The sequence below is a fragment of the Calypte anna genome, chromosome 6, assembly GCF_003957555.1.
Source record: "Calypte anna isolate BGI_N300 chromosome 6, bCalAnn1_v1.p, whole genome shotgun sequence".
NCBI classification, from domain to species: Eukaryota; Metazoa; Chordata; class Aves; order Apodiformes; family Trochilidae; genus Calypte; species Calypte anna.
The window spans coordinates 21,506,073-21,528,133 of record NC_044252.1 but is presented as its reverse complement, the minus strand read 5'-3'; the positions used below and the strand labels follow the sequence as shown (position 1 = coordinate 21,528,133).

The 22,061-nt window shown below is 40.5% G+C and overlaps 1 protein-coding gene across 5 annotated transcripts in view; it reads right to left on the bottom strand.

Moving 5' to 3' along the window:
- The window catches only part of ARMH3 (armadillo like helical domain containing 3), a 125,152-nt gene that overhangs the window by 61,509 nt on the left and 41,582 nt on the right, over positions 1-22,061 (bottom strand). For all 5 annotated transcript variants that reach the window (XM_030453731.1, XM_030453728.1, XM_030453730.1 and 2 more), the window contains exons 19-23: positions 20,672-20,732; positions 17,792-17,880; positions 4,880-4,962; positions 4,624-4,750; positions 1,976-2,051 (exon numbers count right to left, since the gene is read on the bottom strand). In XM_030453731.1, coding sequence (XP_030309591.1) covers positions 1,976-2,051; positions 4,624-4,750; positions 4,880-4,962; positions 17,792-17,880; positions 20,672-20,732 — 436 coding nt within the window. The remainder of the gene's footprint in view (positions 1-1,975; positions 2,052-4,623; positions 4,751-4,879; positions 4,963-17,791; positions 17,881-20,671; positions 20,733-22,061) is intronic.

Sequence of the window (22,061 nt, the reverse complement as noted above, 5' to 3'; positions counted from 1 at the left end):
TGCAATGAAATTAAGATGTAAATGAAAGCATGACTTCCCAGTGCACTGTTACAGAAAAAAAAAGAAAAACCAAAAAAACACTCCAACAGGTAATCATTGCTCATAAAATAAGAAACAGTACTCTAAGACCACTCAAGGGGGAACCCAAGTGGCATTGTTGCAAAAGGAAAACAAAACAAACCACAAGATATTTATTCCTAGTCACCACTTCAAAACATCACACTATCACCTTCATAAAAGCACAATACCATTGGATTTCTCCAACTTCCAGCAAACTGGCTGTCCTGAAATCTATGCAGTGTATATTTACCATTAGACGAAAACAAACCTCTACATGAAATATCTGTCCCCCCTCTTTTTTTTTTTAGAGAGAGCAAATGTAAGCCAAACAGACTATCTTCTTTGACTCCCAATTCCTCTCCAGGCCTTGAATCATCACTAATTTAGACCTTTCCTAATTTCACAGAATAAAAGGTAGTTACCCACTAAGATTTCCAAGGTTGGTGAAAGACCATATGAAGCTTCAACATATGTGAGTAGCTGGGTGAGTTGGGAAAAGCTACCAAAAGCCTAAAAGAGAAATATGTTAGAAGCTTCACTGGTTCCAAACAGCACCATGTACAGGGCATGTCTGATACAGGCTGTCCAGGAAGGGCTATCAAGGTGTCAGTTTTTTGGTTGTATCTTGTCTCAGTCACATGCTGATCTTTACAAAAGCAGCTGTTTTGTAAAACAGGAAATAAGCCAATGCAAATTTTGTTGTACAAACCAGAGGTGAGCAGAAACTTCCTGTGACCACTTGTTTTTTTGTACCTTCCCAGTTTAGACTTCTATCCCTGGGTTTACTGAGAATTTTCAGGGCAGACACTTTGTGTCAAATTAAATTACATGAATTTGCCAACAGCTAACTGTTCTGCTGCTTCACTTTGAGTACATTATCCGCCCACGAGTGGTCATTTATGTCTGTTTACAAAAAATAAAAAAAAAGGATAGTAGCAAAATAAATCTTCTGGAGTAATAAATCTGGAACCATGATATTATTAAGCATACAGGCTTACTAAGGGAATGTTTGAGGTGGTTAATAGACACATAAGATGCATATTGATTTAAAAGATACTCTCAGAGAATATGTCCTACACAATCTTTTTTTGTAGTGAGGAAAATAACAAGCACTGGCAATGTAGCAGTACTGGGTTAGTTGGTATTGCAGAGACACCAAGTGTCTGGGGCAACTAGGAAAGTCATGGACTGATATTTTGTATCTTTTATGGTTTGTTTATAAGCCAGAGATAAACAGTAAATTTGCTCTTTCAACATTCCTCCAATCAATTGGATCCATGAGCCTCTCTTGTCCAGCACACAGCTTGATCAGTAACAGCTGATTCAGAAACCAGGAAAAGAAACCACTGCTGTTGTGGAGGAATACAGCACGAAAGCACCCCAAGACATTCCTTAGCCTTACAAATAGAGCATACCTTTTGCCCTTGAACAGGAGGAAGAGGTTCAAGAGAATACTGAAATGCCCCTAAATAATGAGTTTTAAACACACAAAAAAATTGCAATGTTAAAAGAGGTCTTAAAGCTGTGTATTCCAGCTGGCTTACAGTCCCCTTCATGGAATTGCAATAGAATCACACAACAGAAATCCATTAGGTCCACAATTGCTCTGCTAGCACAGCATTGTTCCCTACTGTATAACCTTTCCCAAGAATGCTGTGAGGATTAATTCATTACAGCTTGTGCCATGCTTTGATAGCATGCAATCTACAGAAGAGCCAAGAGAATTATTAGGCAAAGGACAATCAAACCCTGGTGATCTTCTCTTTATCTCAGTGTACCCTGTTTAGAGCACCAATTTAGCCCAACAAAGAGAACAAATTCAAAACCAAATTCATTACAACGAATGTGAAAGTGTCACAATAAGAATGCAGTCACACAGGAATCTCTAACATGGTTATTAACTTCTACTCCTTACCTAATGTTGACTAATGCATGGGTCACCTTGCTTGCAGGCTCTTTCCATTGACCAGCATTGGTAGACAGCCTTAGAACTGAAAGGAAAAGACTGTTAACAGTGCTGGCACAGAACCGACAGATTTCTATTCCAACACATTTAAAAAATTTGCTTTGAGTAAATGGCAGTCTGTGAATCAGATCAAAACAGAGGTCATCTTTGAACAATGATTCAGGGCGGAAGTTCCTTTCAAAGCCCATCTAAGAAATGCAAGAAGACAGAAGAAGTGAGCAGAACAATAAAACAGCTGTGAACAGGAAGCAGAGGAGACAGAAGTGCCTAGGTCCTCCTAACTGCATTCATCACCACATACTGAAGTCCATTTTCCCCAGAAACAAGGCAGTGTCCCAGGATACCTTTTATCCCACATACCATTGTCTTCCTTTGGATCCTACTTATGCAAGGTTCCACCTGAGTTGGACTGCATCCTGTAATTTACATTCACCCCAGCAGAAATAGATTCTTTACATCCCTTTTTATCTGGAATCACAGGGAGGAATTATACACCAGCCTAGAGAAAAACACTCCCTGCAGGAACAAGGGTGTTGTTCTGTTGCACAGATGGTCTCTGACAGACTTGGGAACACATTTGAAAATGTTCTGCAATAGGAAGAATTTCTAGGGAATCCAGTTCTGCCAGAGTACTAAAAATATTTATTTAGGTTAGACTCTGTATGTGTTTCTATGGTGGCAGTTACCTGCACGTCTCCTGGTACGTACCAAAACAGTAACAGATCCTGTAGCAAATATTTGGATTAATTTCCATATTGCCTGATTAGAAGGGAATTTTCTAGGAATTTGTATGTACAGGGTTTTCTGGAGGTGACATTCTACAAGAAAGGTTGACCTTCACGTTGGGAGTGAAGGAACAGCATGACACTTGAATTTAGGATTATCTAGAAACATGGATCCTACAAGTGAACCTATAAGCACAGTGGCTGCATACTCATGGCTACTGTTCTGTGAGATAAACTCTCACTCCTGCAGATCTGCAAAAAATTCAGATTCAGGGAAAACAACAAAACAAAAAACAAAGCAAAGAATTCAAATAAACAAATAAAAACACATCCCCAAAAAAGGAAATTAGATTCCACCTCCACTCCCAACATAGAAAATTTCAACCACATTAACAAGAAAACGAAAAGATAGAGTAGCTTTCTCATATGTACTAAAAACATCCCAAGGTTGGGGGACAGAAGGGTTACTGTAGTTCCAGTGAGATGGACTGACAAACAAAGAGAAGCTGTCAGGACAGCTGGTTAAACTGTGGCTTTCACCAACTTGAGACAGAGCTACCTTATCACCAGAAAAAAAACATGCCAGCTCTAAGCATCATTATTTTGTCAAACAATAGATACTGTACTTTAATATCTGAAGTAATGTATTGAAAGATAGTTTTCATTCAGGCATCTAAAACATTATTACAAAGGAGTTTGCTCTGTGTAGCAGGATGGAAAACATTCATGTGACAAATGAATTATTTCAACAGGTCAGATGTGCTTATTGCAGCCCAATTGCGTAAGTATTTGAGTGCATTATTCTTCCATTCCACTTTCCTTCAGCTTCCCTAAGGAGAAGGTCTGAAAAATTACTGGTTAGTAAAAGCACCTCATCTTACTAGATGATATTCTTGGCAGTAGGAAATGGCACAAAAATGGCTGTGAGCCCTTATATAAGGAATGAAAAGTGGAGGAAGTTTGTACAAAAGAGAATTTAATTTTTGTCTGGAGTCGCAGGAAGTATTTGGTTAGTTTTATTTAGGTCAAGATGGCTCCCACATCAGAAGTGATGTGGCCAACTGTCTGTCTCTCACTGCCCTTTAACTCCCCTTACATGTTTATATTAACTCCTGATATTAATTGGGCAATCCTGCTGAGAAAGAAACAGAGTGAAAGGAAGAAAGGTCCTTGTACAACAAAGCAAGCAAGGAACACATCTATGTTCTTTCCTTCACAGATTCAAGCAGGCAGGAACCACACCAGTGCTGATTCAGCTACCCTTGACTGCAGGCTCCTGTGCATACACAGCCTGATTATGCCTCCATGCATTCCTTGCTCTCCTTTGTTACTCTTTTCACTGCTGGGTGTCACTTGGTGGCATTCCAGCATGCCTCTCTCTTTGAAAGATGCCAGCTTCTCCCTGTTTTGCCAGTAGGCAGTTTCTTCAGCCCAGTGATTCACTTGTCATTACAAGCAGGTTTGTGAGGGCTGTTTTCTTGGTTTGTTTTGTCAATAAGTGTAGTAGATGCGATTGCTCTAGCACAGCAAGCTTCTTGTTAGAAGTTTCTCAAATTTTTTCCAAATTCTTGTTTGCATCAAGTGTTCTCTGTGCTGGCTGGTTCTGCAGCATGTACCAGCCTTCTGACTTGAAGATGTCATAATAGGTGCAAAACCACATGAACATGCATGAAATACCACATAGCCCGTTTTGCCAACTCATTTTTATTTCCAGCTACAGTGAGTGGCTGCTAGAGGGGCAATACATCTGTTTCTAGCTTTCTTCTGACTAAAAAATTTATCCCTGATAAATTAACAACTGACACAAACATCCCTTCACTGTCACCCTCACTTCCAGTCAACAGCAGTCCTGATCAGTCAGGAAGTACTCACCCATAGAATAAAGGTTATCAAAATTCTGATGCATCCGAATGATTTCATAATACAGCTCATCATAGCTGCTCGGAGTGGGAAGAAAGGTGTCTCCATAAGTGATGAACATGTTGAACAGGTTCACAACCTATACAAGGAAGTGAAAAGAAATGACAGTAGGGATATTTACACAAAATATTTTCTGCAACAGAAACAATACAAACTATTCATTCAAGATTAGTGTTGCTTAAAATAAGAGGATTTGCTTTGTACTCACCATAAGAGCAAGGGTGAAGATGTTGTGCTTGGCTAGCAACACAGTCTCATTAGACATGAGGAACTTCAACAAGTTGATCAAAGCTAGGAGAAAACAATAAGTACTTTTTAAATAAAGTTAGAAGCAAAACCATTCTCAACGATTCATTTAAATACAGATGCATTTTCACTAGTTAGTATAAGCTAACCTAAATGCCAGCTGCTCACCTCTCAGAAATGCATCTATTTACATGTGGGTTTGCTTTTTGTTTGGGATTTGGCTTTTTTGTTAGGTTTTTTTTTTCTCTTTTTGATGTTATTGTTTGGTTTTGGTTTGGTTGGATTTGGTTGGGGTTTTTTTCTTAAAATACTGTTCTGGACAAGTAAGCGATAGCTATTTTACTGTCCAACATTTTTTCTCTTTCCTTGACTTCCCAGTCAAATCTTCTCAGGCTCAAGGTGATTCTCTTGTTAGCTTAGTTGGTTCACAGAAGACTTCTCTATCTGCCAAATCCTGAAGTGAGCTTTGGGGTAGGAGAATCCAACTGTCCCATTTCAGCTTCATAGATCACCAACATGATGTATGCACAGTCAGCCCCAAACTGTCACTTTTTTTGATACATGTAGTTAAAAAGTAACAAAAATGGCATAGCTTTTCTGTAGCTATGGTACAAGGAAGGATACAGTACTTTATTGTGTCAGTTACCTAGGGCTGTGCAGTAAAGACTACAGATCTGGTTCACACTTGTCTTAAAACAACAAAAAAAGCTCCTGCTATAACCACCCAAAAATCAATCAGTGACAGGGGAACTGAACAAAAATCTTGTACATAAGAGCTTTAAACAAACTGACCACAATAAACAATTGTATTTCCCACACTTGAATAAAACAAATTTTTTTATCTTGTTTTTTCTAGCTCCTGAAAATTTCTAAAAAGAAAGCAATTTTCTTCTGCATTAAAGCTGCTTAGGACTGAAAGCTGATGCCTTCCTGGAACAGATTCTTAATGTACTCTCTGTTCTGAAGTCAACAGCTTTCAAGACTTAAAACTATCAGTATTAGGTGGCCTGCAAAGTCAAGCTGGAACACTATACAGACTTTAAATGGTTCTTATTTACCTTACTAGTTGGTAGCTGCATCTAACAGTAACTCCATACAATACTGGAATTTCTTACAGATACAACTAGAGTTTGTTAATCTGCTCTTGACCCCACCATTAGACAAGTCTTACACAATACCCAGTAAACTGCAAGAAAACCAACTCCGGTTTGGGAGAACCTCATAGCAAATACAGAACAGGTTATTCACCTCATCCAAAGGTACAGACCATGAAACAGGATGAGAGAAAGCACAGGAACAAGGTAAGGGCAAAATTTAGATTTCCCTCCCCCACCCCCACTCCATGTTTTCAAAGTATTCACAAAAGGTAAAACAAAAAAAGCCTTCAGTAAAAAGACAGACGTGAAGAGACTGGTAAAACCTGGAATTAAACAAAATCATCAGATCCTGAATGCTGTCCTGCAACCACTACCTTCCAATAACATAGAAGCTCAACAAGAGTATCATATGTTTATATATGCCACCCAAAAGGGAAGTCTACAGCCCTAGTGTGGGCATTTCCTCATGGCAGACAAAGCTACTTCAGTGTCACCTGCCAGCTGGTGGCTTGATGCTGTACTGCAAACCACAATGAACAAGGTTCTCCCCAAACTCCAGACACACAAATGATTTATGTTTCAGAGCTGTATCAGGATTTAACAATCAGCAGTAGCATCTCTCCCTTCCACGACAAAAGCCCACCTCATGAAGCAGATATATTAATACCATCTCAATTCAGCCACAGAACTCCCCATACCATCATCACCTCATCATTAGACTGAAACTCCTCAGATCAAAAGCAGAGCCTGGATGTGACAATAATCCAGCTCTAGAAATACTCATATCAGGTATTTTTCTGTAAAAGACACATTTCAAAACAAAGAAGTAACAGGTACAGATGGGCTCTCCACTGGAGCAGAGATCCAGCTAAAAACAGGTTGCCAAGGTAACTGAGCTTCCACAGCAAAAAAGTAGAGTCTCCTGCAGTCAGTGCCTTGGATTGAGGTCAGCTGCCCTGCATCTCTGTCACAGCAGCTTATTGGCCATCTCCCTATTTAATCATTAGAACCATGGTTTTATCTCTTCCCCAGCCACACAAGTCCACATATAGCCACATCTCATGACCAGGCACTGCTGTTCAACCACTAGCAGCTGGGGCTTCTGAAAGCAGAGTAGCAGAGCTCTAGATTTCCTATAATGAGTGGTGTGAAGCCTCTTGTTCATGCCATTGCCTCTCACACTTCTACCAGAGCACTGCTGAAAGGCCCTTGCTAGCAGGTGATCTCACAGCATGACAAGAAACCGCTGAAGATACAGACATAGTGAACATGAAAGCTGTCCACGGTGAGGAGACAGTTTTTAGAACTAGTGTAACCATCATTTATCTAGAGAACAAACACTCACCAGCTGACAGAGACAAGCACCCTACAACAGCTCAATATGGTATTTCTCAGATACCACCCTGAAGCACTTGCACTGCTCTATACTGGTGACAACACTTCAAGGAGAACTGTTGCTCTGTTCCACTCCAACAATAGCCCCAAACTTCATTCCAGATGTTGTGATGAGTTTGCTCATATTTAATTTTCCTGTTACAGTTAGAAAGCTGGTGAGGGACTTCTTAAGATGTCAGGATGTCGGGTAGTGATAGGACTAGGGGGAATGATTTCAAACTTGAGAAGGGCAGATTTAGGTTAGATATTAAGAAGTTCTTCACCATGGAGGTGGTGAGACACTGGTATAGGTTGCCCAGAGAGGTGGTGGAAGTCCCATCCCCTGGAAATTTTTAAGGCCTGGCTGGCTGGGGCTCTGAGCAACCTGATCTAGTGGGAGGTGTCCCTGCCCATGGCAGGGGGGTTGGAATGAGATGATCTTAAAGGTCCCTTCCAATCCTGAAAATTCTATGATTCTAAATTACCACTGCTTGAAATCAATCTTTATACCTGATTTCCTTGGCTCCATAGCCCACTGACAGTTGACCTGTTCCTTCCCTGAGAGCTAGGAAGAAGAGAGATGTGCTTTACTTGAAGAAGAAACAGTGCTGGGCTCAGAGCTGGTCAGAAGAGCTAATCCACCAGGTTTGTTACTGTCTGCCCTTCATAAATAAATTTACCCAATTGCTTGGAAACCACATTCCTCAAAAAAAGCTGCAGTGCTCCTAATTGGGATGTACAATGCACTGGTGCTCAAAGAGCCACTGATCTTTTTCCATACCAGCACATTCTGAACCAGCCTCTGCTCAAGTGGCTCTAAGAAACAGGAACACTGTGGAGAAAAAGCCCTTAAATCTATGGCTACCTGTGTCTCTGTACTCTGCTTATAAGTCAGACCCTGTGCTGAAAATGAGGACAGCTATGCCCTGGAGTTTTGAGGATTAACAACTTTTAGATATAGCTTCCTGTGCCCAGTGCCTTTCAGTGACAATTACACATACAGAATAAACCTTCAGAGTAAAGGTCCAGCTGGCTGAGCGCCCCTCTTCCCCTGAGCAAAAGTGGGGCACTGCTACTGCTACTCCTGAACAACCTGAAGCCAAAGCAGATGTGTCACTTTTTCCCTGCTGCAATCAACTGTTCTCTCATATCCCATTTGCAGGCTGCCCTCTCACACTAGCCAGGAATTTATCCATGTTAGCTCCCAAAGGAGCAGTATTTCAAGCTCTCAGCTGTGCAGACAGACAGTACTGTGGCCCTTGCTTGGGCTCATCCAAATTATCCCTATTTATTTTGTAGGATTTAACAGTGATGGATAGTTTGGGTATGAAATATATTTCAACACTAACTGGAAAAAAAGTAATAATTTTTCCAATAGCCTCTAGAGCCTTTTTTTTCCTAAAGATACCTGTCTTTGTCACTCCTTACCAGGACACAATACACCCACTGTGGCAAGTCTTGTAACATTCATAATTTCATAGTGCAATAGTGTCACTAGAACTTCTTTAGCAACAAAAGCAGGAAGCTGTAACTAGCATCAACTTCGCATTTTCATTCAGGCTCCTCATTTTGTGACCTGACCTGAGCACACTAGCTATGCTTCTTAAATCAACAAGAAAAGAACTCAGCCTTGAACTTTTAAAGCCTCAAAACCAAGCAGAAAAATATATTGAGTGGACACTTAAATTGGACATGAAGGCATATGGTTGGCCATATGTGAAAGTGGTGTAAAGCACACAAGGTTGGTTTTAGGCAATTTTCTCTCCTAAGGATTATTATAGTCAAAGGATAAAAAGTGACACCACCAGTTTTTACAGATACCATCCCTGCTTTTTAAACTGAAATTAATGAAATGAAAGAGGCTCTTGGCTCCTCTGCTGCACAGCTGCTTTTGAGGATGATAATTTCCCCTTATCAGCTCTTGTGGCCAGCCTGTCTGCTGAAGAGCAACTTAGGTACTTGCTGCCCTCCCGCAAACCAATCGTGTTTGGATTGTAAGACTGTAAGACTGTAAGACTGTGGGCAGGCAGCATCTCCTCTCCTACTAGGAAGGTAATTCCTGTAACTGCCCTCAACTCCATCCTTCCCCTACCAGACTTAGTTTCTCTCCTTATAAGCCCTGTTTCAAACATAAGTATATGCAGCCCCAGCACATCTGGGATTCACATAAAGTTTTTGTTCTATTTGGTGTCTCAGTGTTCACTCTTTGGATCACGTGTAATGCATCAGAAGCATGCAGGTAGGTTACGTAGGGAAGCAAGGAAAAAAAAGAAGTATCGTCCCTTGGGCAAGTCAGAATGTAGCACAGACTCTGCCAAGAGCATCAGAAGGCTCTGATATGTTATTGCACAACAGAGCAGAAGAGAACAGCCCTAAGACACACATCAATGAGAGCCTGGATGGGTTGAACACAGTATGGAAGCCTCTGTCACTGAATCTGCTGTGCCTACAGGTCAAAAATCTTCTAATGGTGCATATAATGGCCCTCAACAAAGGAGCAGGAGAGAAAGAGAGATGTAAGGACTCCTCAGTTGCAGCATAACATCAATTAATAGGATCTTGTACTCTACTGAAGTCCTCCAGTTTTCTGCCCTCCAGCTCTCAGGGCACACTGGGAAGAGCAGTGATTTTCCTCTTCCCTCTGGAAGTTACCATGGTACTACCAACAGTATATTCAGTGTCCTGCTTTCATGTTTCAACACACAACCCCCTTAGGATGATCCCTACCCACATATCTTCACAGGGCAGGTGATAATGACATCTAGGGAACACTTTTTTTGCTGCAGAGAAATCCTCCGCCTTTGAGAGCTTCAGCAGGACAGTAACCACCCTGGATCTCTTAGAGCCAGCCTGTTCACATATATATACTCTCAATACAAGGTTCACACCACTAGTAGTAAGTGGTGAGCCAGATTCAGTAACTCTAGTGCACTAGACTGGAACTGAGAAGAAACTGGATTTGATTTCCTCAGAAAGCAGCACTTTGGTCTTTCTGTGTTTGAATTTCTCCAGCATTAAAAAGAAAACAGCACCATTCTGTCTACAACAGCACTAGAGGCATAAATGAAGGCAGCCCTGACTTTACACCTGATCAGACCAAAGGCAGACCTATGCTCAGTGTTACATTTCCAAATGGACAACATCAAATGCCCATTGAAGAGTAATAGTGCAAAAAACTCTTTCTTGTAACACTCTTCCAGATTCCACAACTCAGCATGATCCCCTTACATGAGAGAAAGTACAGCACAGAATCTGGACATTAAAGACTTTCATAACATGGCAATACCATAACCACAGGATAACCACATATGCCACTGTGCTGTTATAAGTAGGAGAGACCATGAAACAGAGTAATCACCTGTAATACCTGAAGAGAAATTCAGAAGTAGGGATGTAGAAGGCTCAAACACAATACACTGAGATGAACTGGTGTTAAAAGCTTGTAGATCAGGCCACATTCAGCAGAACAGTGATTAAAACAAACTCAGCAGGAAATTAATATTTACAGATAGGGTTTGATGGAAGGGAATCAACAGAGGTAGTTTCCAGATAGAGCAGTAGGAATGGGAAGCATGTCTGAGAAATATCTACGTTGCTATTACAAACTAATGCACCAGAATGCCCCCAGGCATAAACTATCCCAGCATCCTTGGACAAGCGAACCAATTACTCAGGGACAGCACTTGCAGCCTCCCATCAATCAGCCAAAGCACTGGAAAACAAGGCTGTTGCACCATTGCTGCAATGGTCCCTCTCAGGGGAGCAGGTGAAGCAATGAAAGCTCTGTCAACATCGCTGTTCAACACGCTTCACCTCCTTCCCTCTGCTCTGATAAGGAGATAGCACCCTCCTCATAGTTGTAACAGCTCACCCAGCTAGATGGCTGCCACCTCTGCCTCCCTGCTTGCCACCACAGGCACACAAACACCTTGTTCCCAACACCTAAGCCTGGTGGCACACAGCAGCTGGCTACTGGCAGGCTCTCTGCCACCAGCATCTCAGCACTCTGTAGCTGTTCCCTCTTGTCCCCATGACTCTCAGCATGAAAGCAGCCTGTATTCTTAATGAGAAACAACAGTTTTACACATGCTGGTATAACCCATCGCTCCCAGGATCCACTGAGTAGGGCACCTCACTTCCAACCTTTTACTTTCTTTATGTAGTCCCCATCTCTGGCACTCACTGTTCCCACCTAACCACAGCCAGCGATGTGAAAATTGCAGTCTTAATGGAAATGCTGATTGATGATGCCAGAACAATGCTGCTTGATAGCAATCCAGAAAGTAGGAAGAGAAAAACCAAATTTTCCAACTTCACACCCACAAGCTTCATTCCTCTTTAGAGTAAAGGAAGTATAGAGCCCATTTCTATTCTGTCTGAGTGCAGGTTCATGCTGCTAATTAAACAGCAGACTGCAGAGTTAAAGTTGCACATTTCTGCATGGGGTTTTAAATCAGGAAAGGAGGGGCATCTGGAGACAGAGCAAAACCACTGTGAGAGAACATGGAAAGACAGCAAAGTAAGATACCCAGAAGTGGTGCTTCTTGAAAACAAACACTGCATTCTGAATGCTGTCACCCCTCTGTGCAGGCATAGAAATGGCTGTGACAGCACTGACTATGAGACTTCTGTCATCAAAGAGACTCTGTCCCATGAGAAATTATCACACTATCTCCTCTAGGTCACCATGACCCACAAACTGTTACAGATTCACAAGCAAGTTATCCAGTATTAGCTTGCTTTATTTAAGAAGTAATCCGGAGGACAGAGTAACACATCTAGATGAGACCTGCCAGGCTGAGGTAGGATGAGCAGAAGCTTAGACTTTTGTCCTCTTAAATGATGAAATTCACTCTGTGTTCATCTGAGCAAGGCTCTGTTGGTGAATAATTTCCATCCTGATCTTACTAGGTAATATACAGGTAATAACAGACACAGATTCCATTGCCAACCAAAACCAATCTCCAATATTAAACACATTAAAATAAAACTAGAATTAAGTCACAGAACACTAAGAAGGATTTAAGTAAAAGCAGATGCTTGCTAAATGAAACAATAGATCATTCCTTAGTTTCCCGCACTGAAATATGGTTCCAGGGAAGCATTTAAATAAAAGAATAGGAAAAGGATGTTTAGTCCCAACCCTGGGGATTCAAAATGCTGAATATCTCCCTTTCCAGATCGTGCAATGATTTCTAATCTAACATTTCTGTCTGGTAATACCTCCCAGCCTCTCTGACCCCTGACCACAGCCTATCTAGTCCCTCTTATACTGATCTCCTATTGCTCCTAACATGCTACTACCCCCAATTTCTCTTTGGTTCTCCATCCTTCCAAGTCAAGACCCCTTCTGGTTCCAAAGATATACTCACCCCATCAACTCAGATCTCCTATACCTGTTCCAGCTACTCAGTGTGCCACCTTCAACCAGCTTGTATACTGTTCTTGACTATTCCTCCCTCAGTTCCCAGTGCTCCCTCTGAACTACCACTGAAGACTGCAGAGGGAGCCCATCCTTCCCACTTCCAGCCTCATTCCTCAGTGAGGCTGTAGGCTCTTTAAAAAGCCAGCATCACTTTGTACTCAACTCATGAGATCCCAAATCTACAGCATGGCATATGGCACATGGCTGGAAGCTCTCAGTCACGTGAAGATTCCAATGTCTGTCTTCAAAAAGCTGGGCCAGCCTCCCACTGTCAAAAGGCACAGTGAAATGTGATGGTAAGCACCAGGTAAAATCTGCATGAAGGAGAGTATGTTGATGTACAAAGGAGTTAAAGCATTTCATCTATAGTTCTCTTTACCATTTAGAAGCAGTGCAGTGAAGTCAAAGAATTTCTGCTGGACAGTGTTTGAAAGGTCAAGTCTCACATAATAACTTCTTTTTCTTCCCGAAACAGTAAGTTTTTAACAGGCAAACAGATCTTCTGTCTCACCCTAGATCTCATTTTCTGAAAACATTTTACACTTAACACACAAGACCTTGTTCCTGATACCCCACCCCTACACAAGATTTTTAGTAATTACCTCTGAAGATGCTGTGCAGGAGAGACCATTTTCTTAAGATTGCAGCGCTAACCCTTCACAGCTTAAAGACATTTCTTTGTTACTATAGAACTCTTCATTGTACAGAAATTACCACAGCGGCCTTATCTATAACATCAGCTGGACTGTCACTGCTTCCTCTGAACTCTTAAGATGAATTTCAGAAGTCATGTAGAATACAGTGCTGTTGGATCTTGAACTTTGGTCGCATTTTTTAAAGCTGTATAAGACACTTCGCCAGTTTGTAAGAAGGTCAAATTTTAGGGCTTTAATTCTTTTGCCTAAATTCTTTAGGGTATATTTTGATGTTTTTATGATCTACTCTTGCTATTGTAAGTCTATAATAGAATTGCTTTTCTGTTTCTTTCAACTTCTGCTTAAAGCAAACCATAGCAACTGCAAAGAAGTTACCTGCACACCCTAAGCTCTGAGTGAATTGCTCAAGCATTTCTAATTTTGAGGTGGGAGGAGTTGAAGAAATTAGGTCTTTTTATATAAAAAGCCTAAATGACTCATGAAAACTCTTTCTGGCATAGCTTCTAATGCTTGACAACAACATATATAGCACCTTCCATCACTCAAGGTGATGTACTGACTAGTTAGGAGTTCAATAATTAAAGCCCAAACCTCAGCTTTATGGCCAGCAACTTCAGCCTCATTTTCACATGACTAAGAGCAAAACTTAAGAAAAACACTGGGCATAAAATGCTATTTCTGAGATCAGGAAACTGTTTGTTACTGAGTAAGTCTTTTTATCAGCTCTACAAAGTACCTTACACTTGACATTAGATAAATCAGTGTTTTAAAAGTATAAGGTACCTGGCATAACAGTCCAGGAGATTTCCATTTGGCCACAATGTAAGGAAAGAAGTCAACACAATAATACTCACATTTTCTGACCTTGACCAAAATACCAGGCTAGTAATAAAGTACTGTCACAGAAGAAAAACCTGAAGATCACCTTCAGCACTCAATGGGAAGAGCCATATGCTAAACAGACATCACTGAACTAAAGCTGGAAAGGTCTACTAAAGAGGAACCATGACCAACAGGCACCTCGGCTTGGTCCACTGTGGTTGGTAATCATTTTCATAGGCTAATTAAATGACAACTGCTTTTCACTCTCCAGCATTCTTATTAGGATATCCCCAAATCTCTCTCTAATACTTATTTTCACACTACTTCTAGACAGAGACAGCTTATGTACTACTTTTGCCACCTGCAGATCTTCCTTTCGGTCAGTCCTGCTTTCAGTTAAGTTCTCAAACCCCTGCATCATCTTCTGTCAAACATTCTTGGTCATCTGGTCAGCACAGCTAAAGATTTATCTTGTACTGAGTGCTAGGGTCCTGGCCCTTCGGCTTAAGACGAAAGAATAACTAATCAGGAAGGTAAGGTTGGCATACAACCAAAGACTCATTAAAAATATTGTTCTTCCTCAAGGTCACATGTTGCAACAAGAAGTCCAACAGAAGAAAGATCACAGGTAAGGAAAGTGTCACATAGTGGCGTATCAAAAAAACTGTAAAGTATTACAGACTGCAGGAACAGCTTGATACATCTCCTGAGAGATGCCAAACACCTGGCTCCACTGCTTTTCTTTGAAACCACTACAACTTAAAATACAACTTAAAAAGGAAATGCAGAAACTTTCTCAAAGTACAGCTGGTCTTCAATACTGTAGACAAAGCACCCACAGAGGAAGAGCATATATCCATCAGATGACACACAAGTGGCTTTCCTTAATTAGAGACTAGCTAACATTAGAATCAGCAAGTGAACAGAAGGCTCCATACACTGCTACTGCTTCCACCTACAACCTTTCTCAGTTCCTCCACACCACATACCAACTGCCTACCCCACAGTATTCCCTTTGTCTTCTTCTCCCACTCAGTTTTCTGCCTGAAACAGCTCTCCTCCTTTTGCATGCCACACAAAATTCTCTCCTTTTCTTTCGATAGCTCTGGATAGTTTCCTCCAGATTCTTTGTTCCACTCAGCACTGTTGGGGGCTTTCCATTGCTATTATCCACTCTGCACAACAGGGGCATTGCTTCAGTCATCACACATCTTGTTACTAAAGAATAAAAGTGGGGGCTTGAAGACCTTCTGTAAAGTACTCCCAATGGGGCAACCTGAGATCTCAGACCTTACAGTGAATAGCTGTTCCCTTTTAGCTGTCCATTAAGCAGTGATAACTAATTCTTCAATCCAAAAGAGAATATGCTCACACAAAGGATAGAAATTAATTCCAAAGTCCCTGTGCTCTTTATTGGAATTGTTTGTCAGATACATCAAGACCAGAAAAATAGCCATTCTTTCTGATCAAAGGCAGCAACTTCTGCATAATCGAAGAGCAGCCTTGACAGGGATAAGAGTTAATTATTAAATATAGCTCAAGATAGTGTTGGCAATTAGCACTTATTCTGACACATATAGCACTCTAGAAGGTATACACTGGAGCTGCCAGGATAGGTTCTTCTACAGGTGCATGTACCATTCAACCCAGGCCCTTCCAGCCTGTATGAATCACCTGGCAGCTACTAAACAATCTCTCTGTTCACCTCAACATCCTATAAGAAAAAAATGACATATTCTTACTGTAATTTACTCCTGCATGAGAAGATCTCTCTAAATATGCAGAAATCTACAGTAAGCATGGAGCTCTTCAGCTACATCAGATGTGCAGGCAGTCCAGGTTCTTCACAGAAACCTGACCAATCTGAGTGCTTTTTACTTTACTGCTTTGCTTCCAAAACATGTGCAGTACTTAATACCTTTGAGGCACTTTATGTTTCCAAAGCACTATACAAACACCAGCTAATTAGAGACAGCTAACAAGAATATCCCACGATACTGAATCTCAGTGCATAGCAAGCATTTTTATTCCCCCCTCCCCAAAATAGGGACTGTTAGTAACTGAAAGACGCTTAAGACTGTCTTCTCCTAACTGCGGAACAGTAACTTCAAGCAAAAGGCATTATATTTGAGACTTCCATACTGCTACTGTGTGGGAAAGACCCAGCTCAGTCTGGACAAATAGGAATTTGTTCATTGGATCTGATCATTGGATCTGGTTCATTGATAACTGCTGGGAAGACATCACACAGGTTGTGGGTTGCTATTTCTAGTCACAATAGACATTGTGACACACTGACACTGTAACACATTGTACAGACTCCTTTCCTGAACCAGCATTACACTGTAGCCATGCCTGTAAGAACTCAGTTCTGAAGAAAACAACTGGGAAAAAAAATTGCTAATCCTTTAATTAGAGGCACCCACTTCACCTTCCACAGGAATAATTTAGGAAGTCTGAATGGGCCACATGTCACACAAGGCAAAAATTTAATAACTGAAAGTGACTCAGATTGTTGGTTTATTTCTCCATACCTATTCTCAGCTGTGCCTGGCTGCTGAGGGGCAGTACTCAGTAATTGTACACAGCTTCACAAGCCACTCATCACTGCCTTTTTCAAAAGTCATTCTCTCTCAAATTCCTCATGGGAGCTGCATTGTACCAGGCAACTCGTTGATCCTAAGTCTCAAACACAGCACCAGAAATACACAGTTAGGGCCACGTTCCCCTGAATTTTCATAAAATGGTTAAGCCACAACAGCTAGGGGATAAACTATACCTTCCTAGCTGAGCTACTTCAGTGTTTGCAAGATTAGAACAGAAGCACACACCATATCCACAAAAGAAACCTGTTAGGTCCCATTATCCATTCTGCTACTTCCTTCCTCAGGCCTCCTACACAATGATTGTGTCATAGAAGTCCTACAAAGCCATGTCCAGTAGATTGAGTCAAACCACATAATACTTATGAATGTCAGGATACCAGCAGCATGAACCAGACTATCTACCATCAGTGCAGAGGTCAGATTCTCTTCCCTCACTGACATTTCTAGGTTGGTCTCTTCAGGAGGAGCTGCCACACACTATTGTATGTTTTTACTCTTAAAGTAAAAAGGAAAAGTAAGGTCCATCTCCCGTTGTGAATAGAAAAGAGGCAGGCTTTTGAGTAAACACCTGAGAGAGAAACACTACTGCATGAAACTCGATTTTTCCAATCAGGTGAAGGAAGGACTAAGGTAATGAAACAGAGTCACAAAGACATTTGGATGCTATGGTGATCACAGCCAGACAAGAAAGCAAATTAGCTACCATTATGATAATGATCCGGCTTTCCAAAAGAGATAATTTGCATCTAGGAACCCAGAAACAAAATAAAAATGCTTTAACAGAATTGCTGCTTGCTGTTTAAACTTGTAACAATGGAACAAGCAACCATGGCCACCAAAGAGCCATCCACTCTGGGCTTTTTCTGTTTGATTATCCCTGCACATGCAAAGTACCTGACCAGAGCTCCCTCCAGGTGTAATGAAGCCTCACTCTGCATTTCTTCTGGTAGCACAGCAGCTTGTGCACAATCTGAATGCACCGTCTGGAAAACAGACAGCAAAGGATTAATCACATTGCATTTCCCAGCAATTCTACATTGAACATGGAAATGTCTCTAAAATCAGCAGCAGAGAGACAGCCAAATTCAAAGACTGTTAGAGGAGGATGGGCTCCTAAACAGAAACAACAACTACAAGAACAAACCAGATGAGAGGAGAGAAAGGGGCCTGTATGTCAGTTTTACCTTGACATGATTGGATCGAGCACAGATGCAAGTTTGTTGTTTATATATAACACTTTTCACACCTTGCTGCCCTTACCTGAGTGCCTCATAACTGCAAATGCAGTTACTTAACTTGCAGGCTCCATGTGTATGGGATACTGTGCTCAGATTTTATAAAATCAGGACATAAAGGAGCTTTTCAGTTTGTTTGGCCCAAATGATGAGACAAAAGGAAATGAGAGAGTCAAACAAACTGCAGTATTGTTTAGTTTGAAGCAAGCAGTTTAATTATATTAAAAAAAATACAGATTTCTGTCAATTTTTCTAATCTCCTTAAATAAATTAATTATGAATTTTGGAATGATTAAGTCATTTACCTACAAGCTCTGAAATTCCCCAAGATACAGCTACTATACTTGTAAGACTCCAAAACCTGTAGTATCTGTTGTTCATTCAAACTCTCACTTTCATAAATAACAACAGAACTAAATATAATGATAGCTAGAGAATTTACTTGTAAAGACAGAAAATATCTATGAATTTGTTAATTTATTTTTATTTATTGATATTTAGAAAAAAGACAGCAGACTTCAAAACACACACAAAAATTACTTTTTCCCCAAATACTTATTTCTGAAAAACACATTATCTTGCCAGTAGCAACATCCCTCTGAAAAGACACCACTGAAAGAGACTATACACCAGACAAACACAGAGAAATCAATTTTTTTAATTTGCATGTGGGTTATTAAAAATGGGGTGAAGACTTGAAAATAAGGGTTTAAAAAGTCTTAAGAAATAATATGCAGAAAGCATACATTATTCTTTCCAGAACCTTAGATGACCTCAAAAATACCACAGTGGGGTAAGGACTGAAACTAATTTTAGACAAAATACGTAAAAACATTTATAATAGCTGATTGTCACATTCAGTGCTGTATTTTAAATTGCATTGTCATAAATTCAGCCAAGAAAAGGCAGAAAAGACAGACACAGACAGCTATCTTCAGTTCAGGAACAGCAATCACTCTGGGGAGGGATGTGCTATTAGGTATGTTACTGGTACCAGACAATGTCCAGCTCCTTTCCACCAAAGTATTTGTAAGACTAAAATTGGCTTCTACAGAAAAAAAAAATTAAAGTACTGACCAAAGAGAATCTAGCAATAGGTGAAACATTTCTTCATCATTACAATAGGTGTTAACACAAAATACTCTGTGGACATATCTCAGCGCTGAAACCTGGTGACTGTGTATGGCAGCATCCAGCCCTTTGGGTGAAACCAAGGCATGGAAGAAAAGGCATGAGGAGGGGCATAACAGGTACCCCTGCCTAGGGAGACAAAGCACCAGCTACCAGCCTATAGACTCCAAAACCACAGTGCTTTAGTTACAAAACTACTTCAGTTATTAAGTTATCTATCTTGGTGGAGTGTCTGTTTTTTTAGCTTTGTGCTGAGGATTCATAATACACATAATGGGGAAAAAAGCCCCGCACCTTTGGTCAAAGCAACCTGAATTTCTCATTCAAATACTAATTTACCCTCCCTCAAGCAGCTTTATATTGTCACCATTTAATTGCATTGCAGACAAATAGAACACTATTTGCTCATTCAGAACACCCACTTTGTCTGCATTAGCTGTATCTGCTATGAGATGGTTTCAGACAGGAGTGTAGTGAAAGGACTGCACAAATATGCCAGAATGAATGGATAGAGATGTCCACTCATCGTTGCTACTGCTCATTATTTTTACTCTCATGAGGTTTCTATATGCAATTTTACTTTTGAACCCAAGCATTTCACACCTTCCCTACACTATACCCATCTACTAATAATTCTCTAATTGTCATTCAAAAATATTTCTGAAAAACTCATAACTGAACCATACAAGCCTTGCAAAGATGCTGTAGTTGCAATTATTTGGGCAAAATGTAACAGGCTGAAAAGTTACCTTAAGGGAGAACAGCCTATGCATCTTTATTTCTTCTGCAGAATATAGTGCTGTTAAAGCCTTGGGGAAATTCTGTACGGCACAAACAGTCAGACCAAAGCCAATGATCTGCCTAAATCCTGTTTCTGCCCTACAGGCTAAAGCAGAACAAAACATCTAGGAGCCTTTTGGGACACATGGAGTGCTCATGTGTAACCCTGTCCTCTAGTCTTTTTCCTTACTGCTGAGTCTTACCACTTATTACTTCGTAGGCTGCTTCAGGCTTAAACCTCTTTCTCACACTCCTTCCAGGCCTCTGGTCAGCTGTCCTTGGTTTTTGAAAACTGTCTTTTCAGTTTCATAGACAAAGATTCAGCTTTTGCAAGTAGGGATTCTTGCAATTACTGTTGTTATGAAACTTCTTCCAGGCTGAAAAGCTCTTTGTATTCCATCAAGCAGATTACCAAATCAGACTGAAAAGTGGAAATTAATTTTGCTTTTAATTTTTTTGGCACATGGCATTTCTGAAGTAGAAAAACTTACTGGAAGAGCTCAGAAAAAGCCATCCTGCTTCCTACCAGCCACAAAGTGTTATTTCAGCCAGAAGACTGCTCTATGACTTGAATTGTGCCCAAATTCAAACCTCAAACAAAATCATGAGTCACCCCACAGACACTTACACATAGAGATCCATAGGAAATTCTTTCATCATGTGTGTTACAATGAACTCCACCATCAAATCTGAAAGAAAAGAATACAATAAAGTTAGTATTGAATTCTCTACCATTAACATCTAGTGGACATCAGCAAGGAAGTTAAACTACCCCACCTACCTCTACCAGATAATAGTCCTGCTTACACGAGAGAAATTTCTCTTTTTCTGTTTGTTTGTTTTTCTTTTTTTAAAGAGAATTAAACATCTTCTGGAATTTAAAAAAATCTCTACTGGAAACAGAGGGCGTGTAACATAATTTGCTTTGATACACTGCTTCCCCACATGCTAACCCCCCACTATTAGTGAAATAAAGGATACACCACAAATTCTGATGCTTTGAATTGCTCTCATACTTCAAGCCTTGTCACTAATGGAAAATTCCATTGAGAAGCACACTTTAGAAAATTATTCTTACCAAAATGCATAACCTAGATGTTTAGTAAGAAGACACTGTAGAGAACAGCTATTTTTCCCTAAAATAAATTCTGAAGCAAGTAAGTCTAGACTAATCTCAAAACAGACTAAGCTTCTGCTTAAGGTGCATTCAGAGGGGAAAAAAAAAAAAAGGAAGAATGTCTCTAAGATTTAAGGACTTCCAGTGTGAAGATGAGAAGCAGAAATACAACTGAAAGAGGTTAAGTTACTATGGTTCAGATAATAAACATTAACACAATGTGTGTGGGTGCTCTGCCCAACACAACTTTAGCATAAAATGCTTAACCCATGCCAGTGGTAACAACTGTGAGACATAACCTCCAAGGGTACTAACAGCCCAGACAAATTACTCAACAGTGGCTGAAAACAGTCTGGGGAAGGAGTGCATGCAAACTGATAAATCTATAAAGATTCTTCACGCAGCTGTAGTGTCCTGGCTTCAACAATCACCTGTTTGAAGATGGAGGTCTGACAGTCTTTCCATATCATCAGACTTAAGTCATTCGGGGATTCAGTTTCCATCCATTTCTGCACTGATTTATGTTTTGGCCTCCACGGCAATGAGTGTCAGAATATAATAATCATATGCTGTGTAATAATCATATGCAAGTTTTCAACTGACCCTCAACATCCACATGCAAAACCAGTTCTAGCTACTGATATTCCTATTGAGTTTTTGCTCAGAAAAGGCTAAATGCCCAGAGAACACCTTCCCCCAACAAACAGCTCTTCTCTATAAACATATATAAGATTTCTTGCTACAAAACAGCTAACTTGGTTTAATCTCTCTGTGGGGCAGCCAGGAATAGAAATGGATGTTCCATTGCTGGAAATATCTTCAGTACCTAACTGCCCTCCTTCTAAATCCACCCACACTTCTTCTTAGTCCACAATCTTGTATTCCTACTGCAGAACAAAAG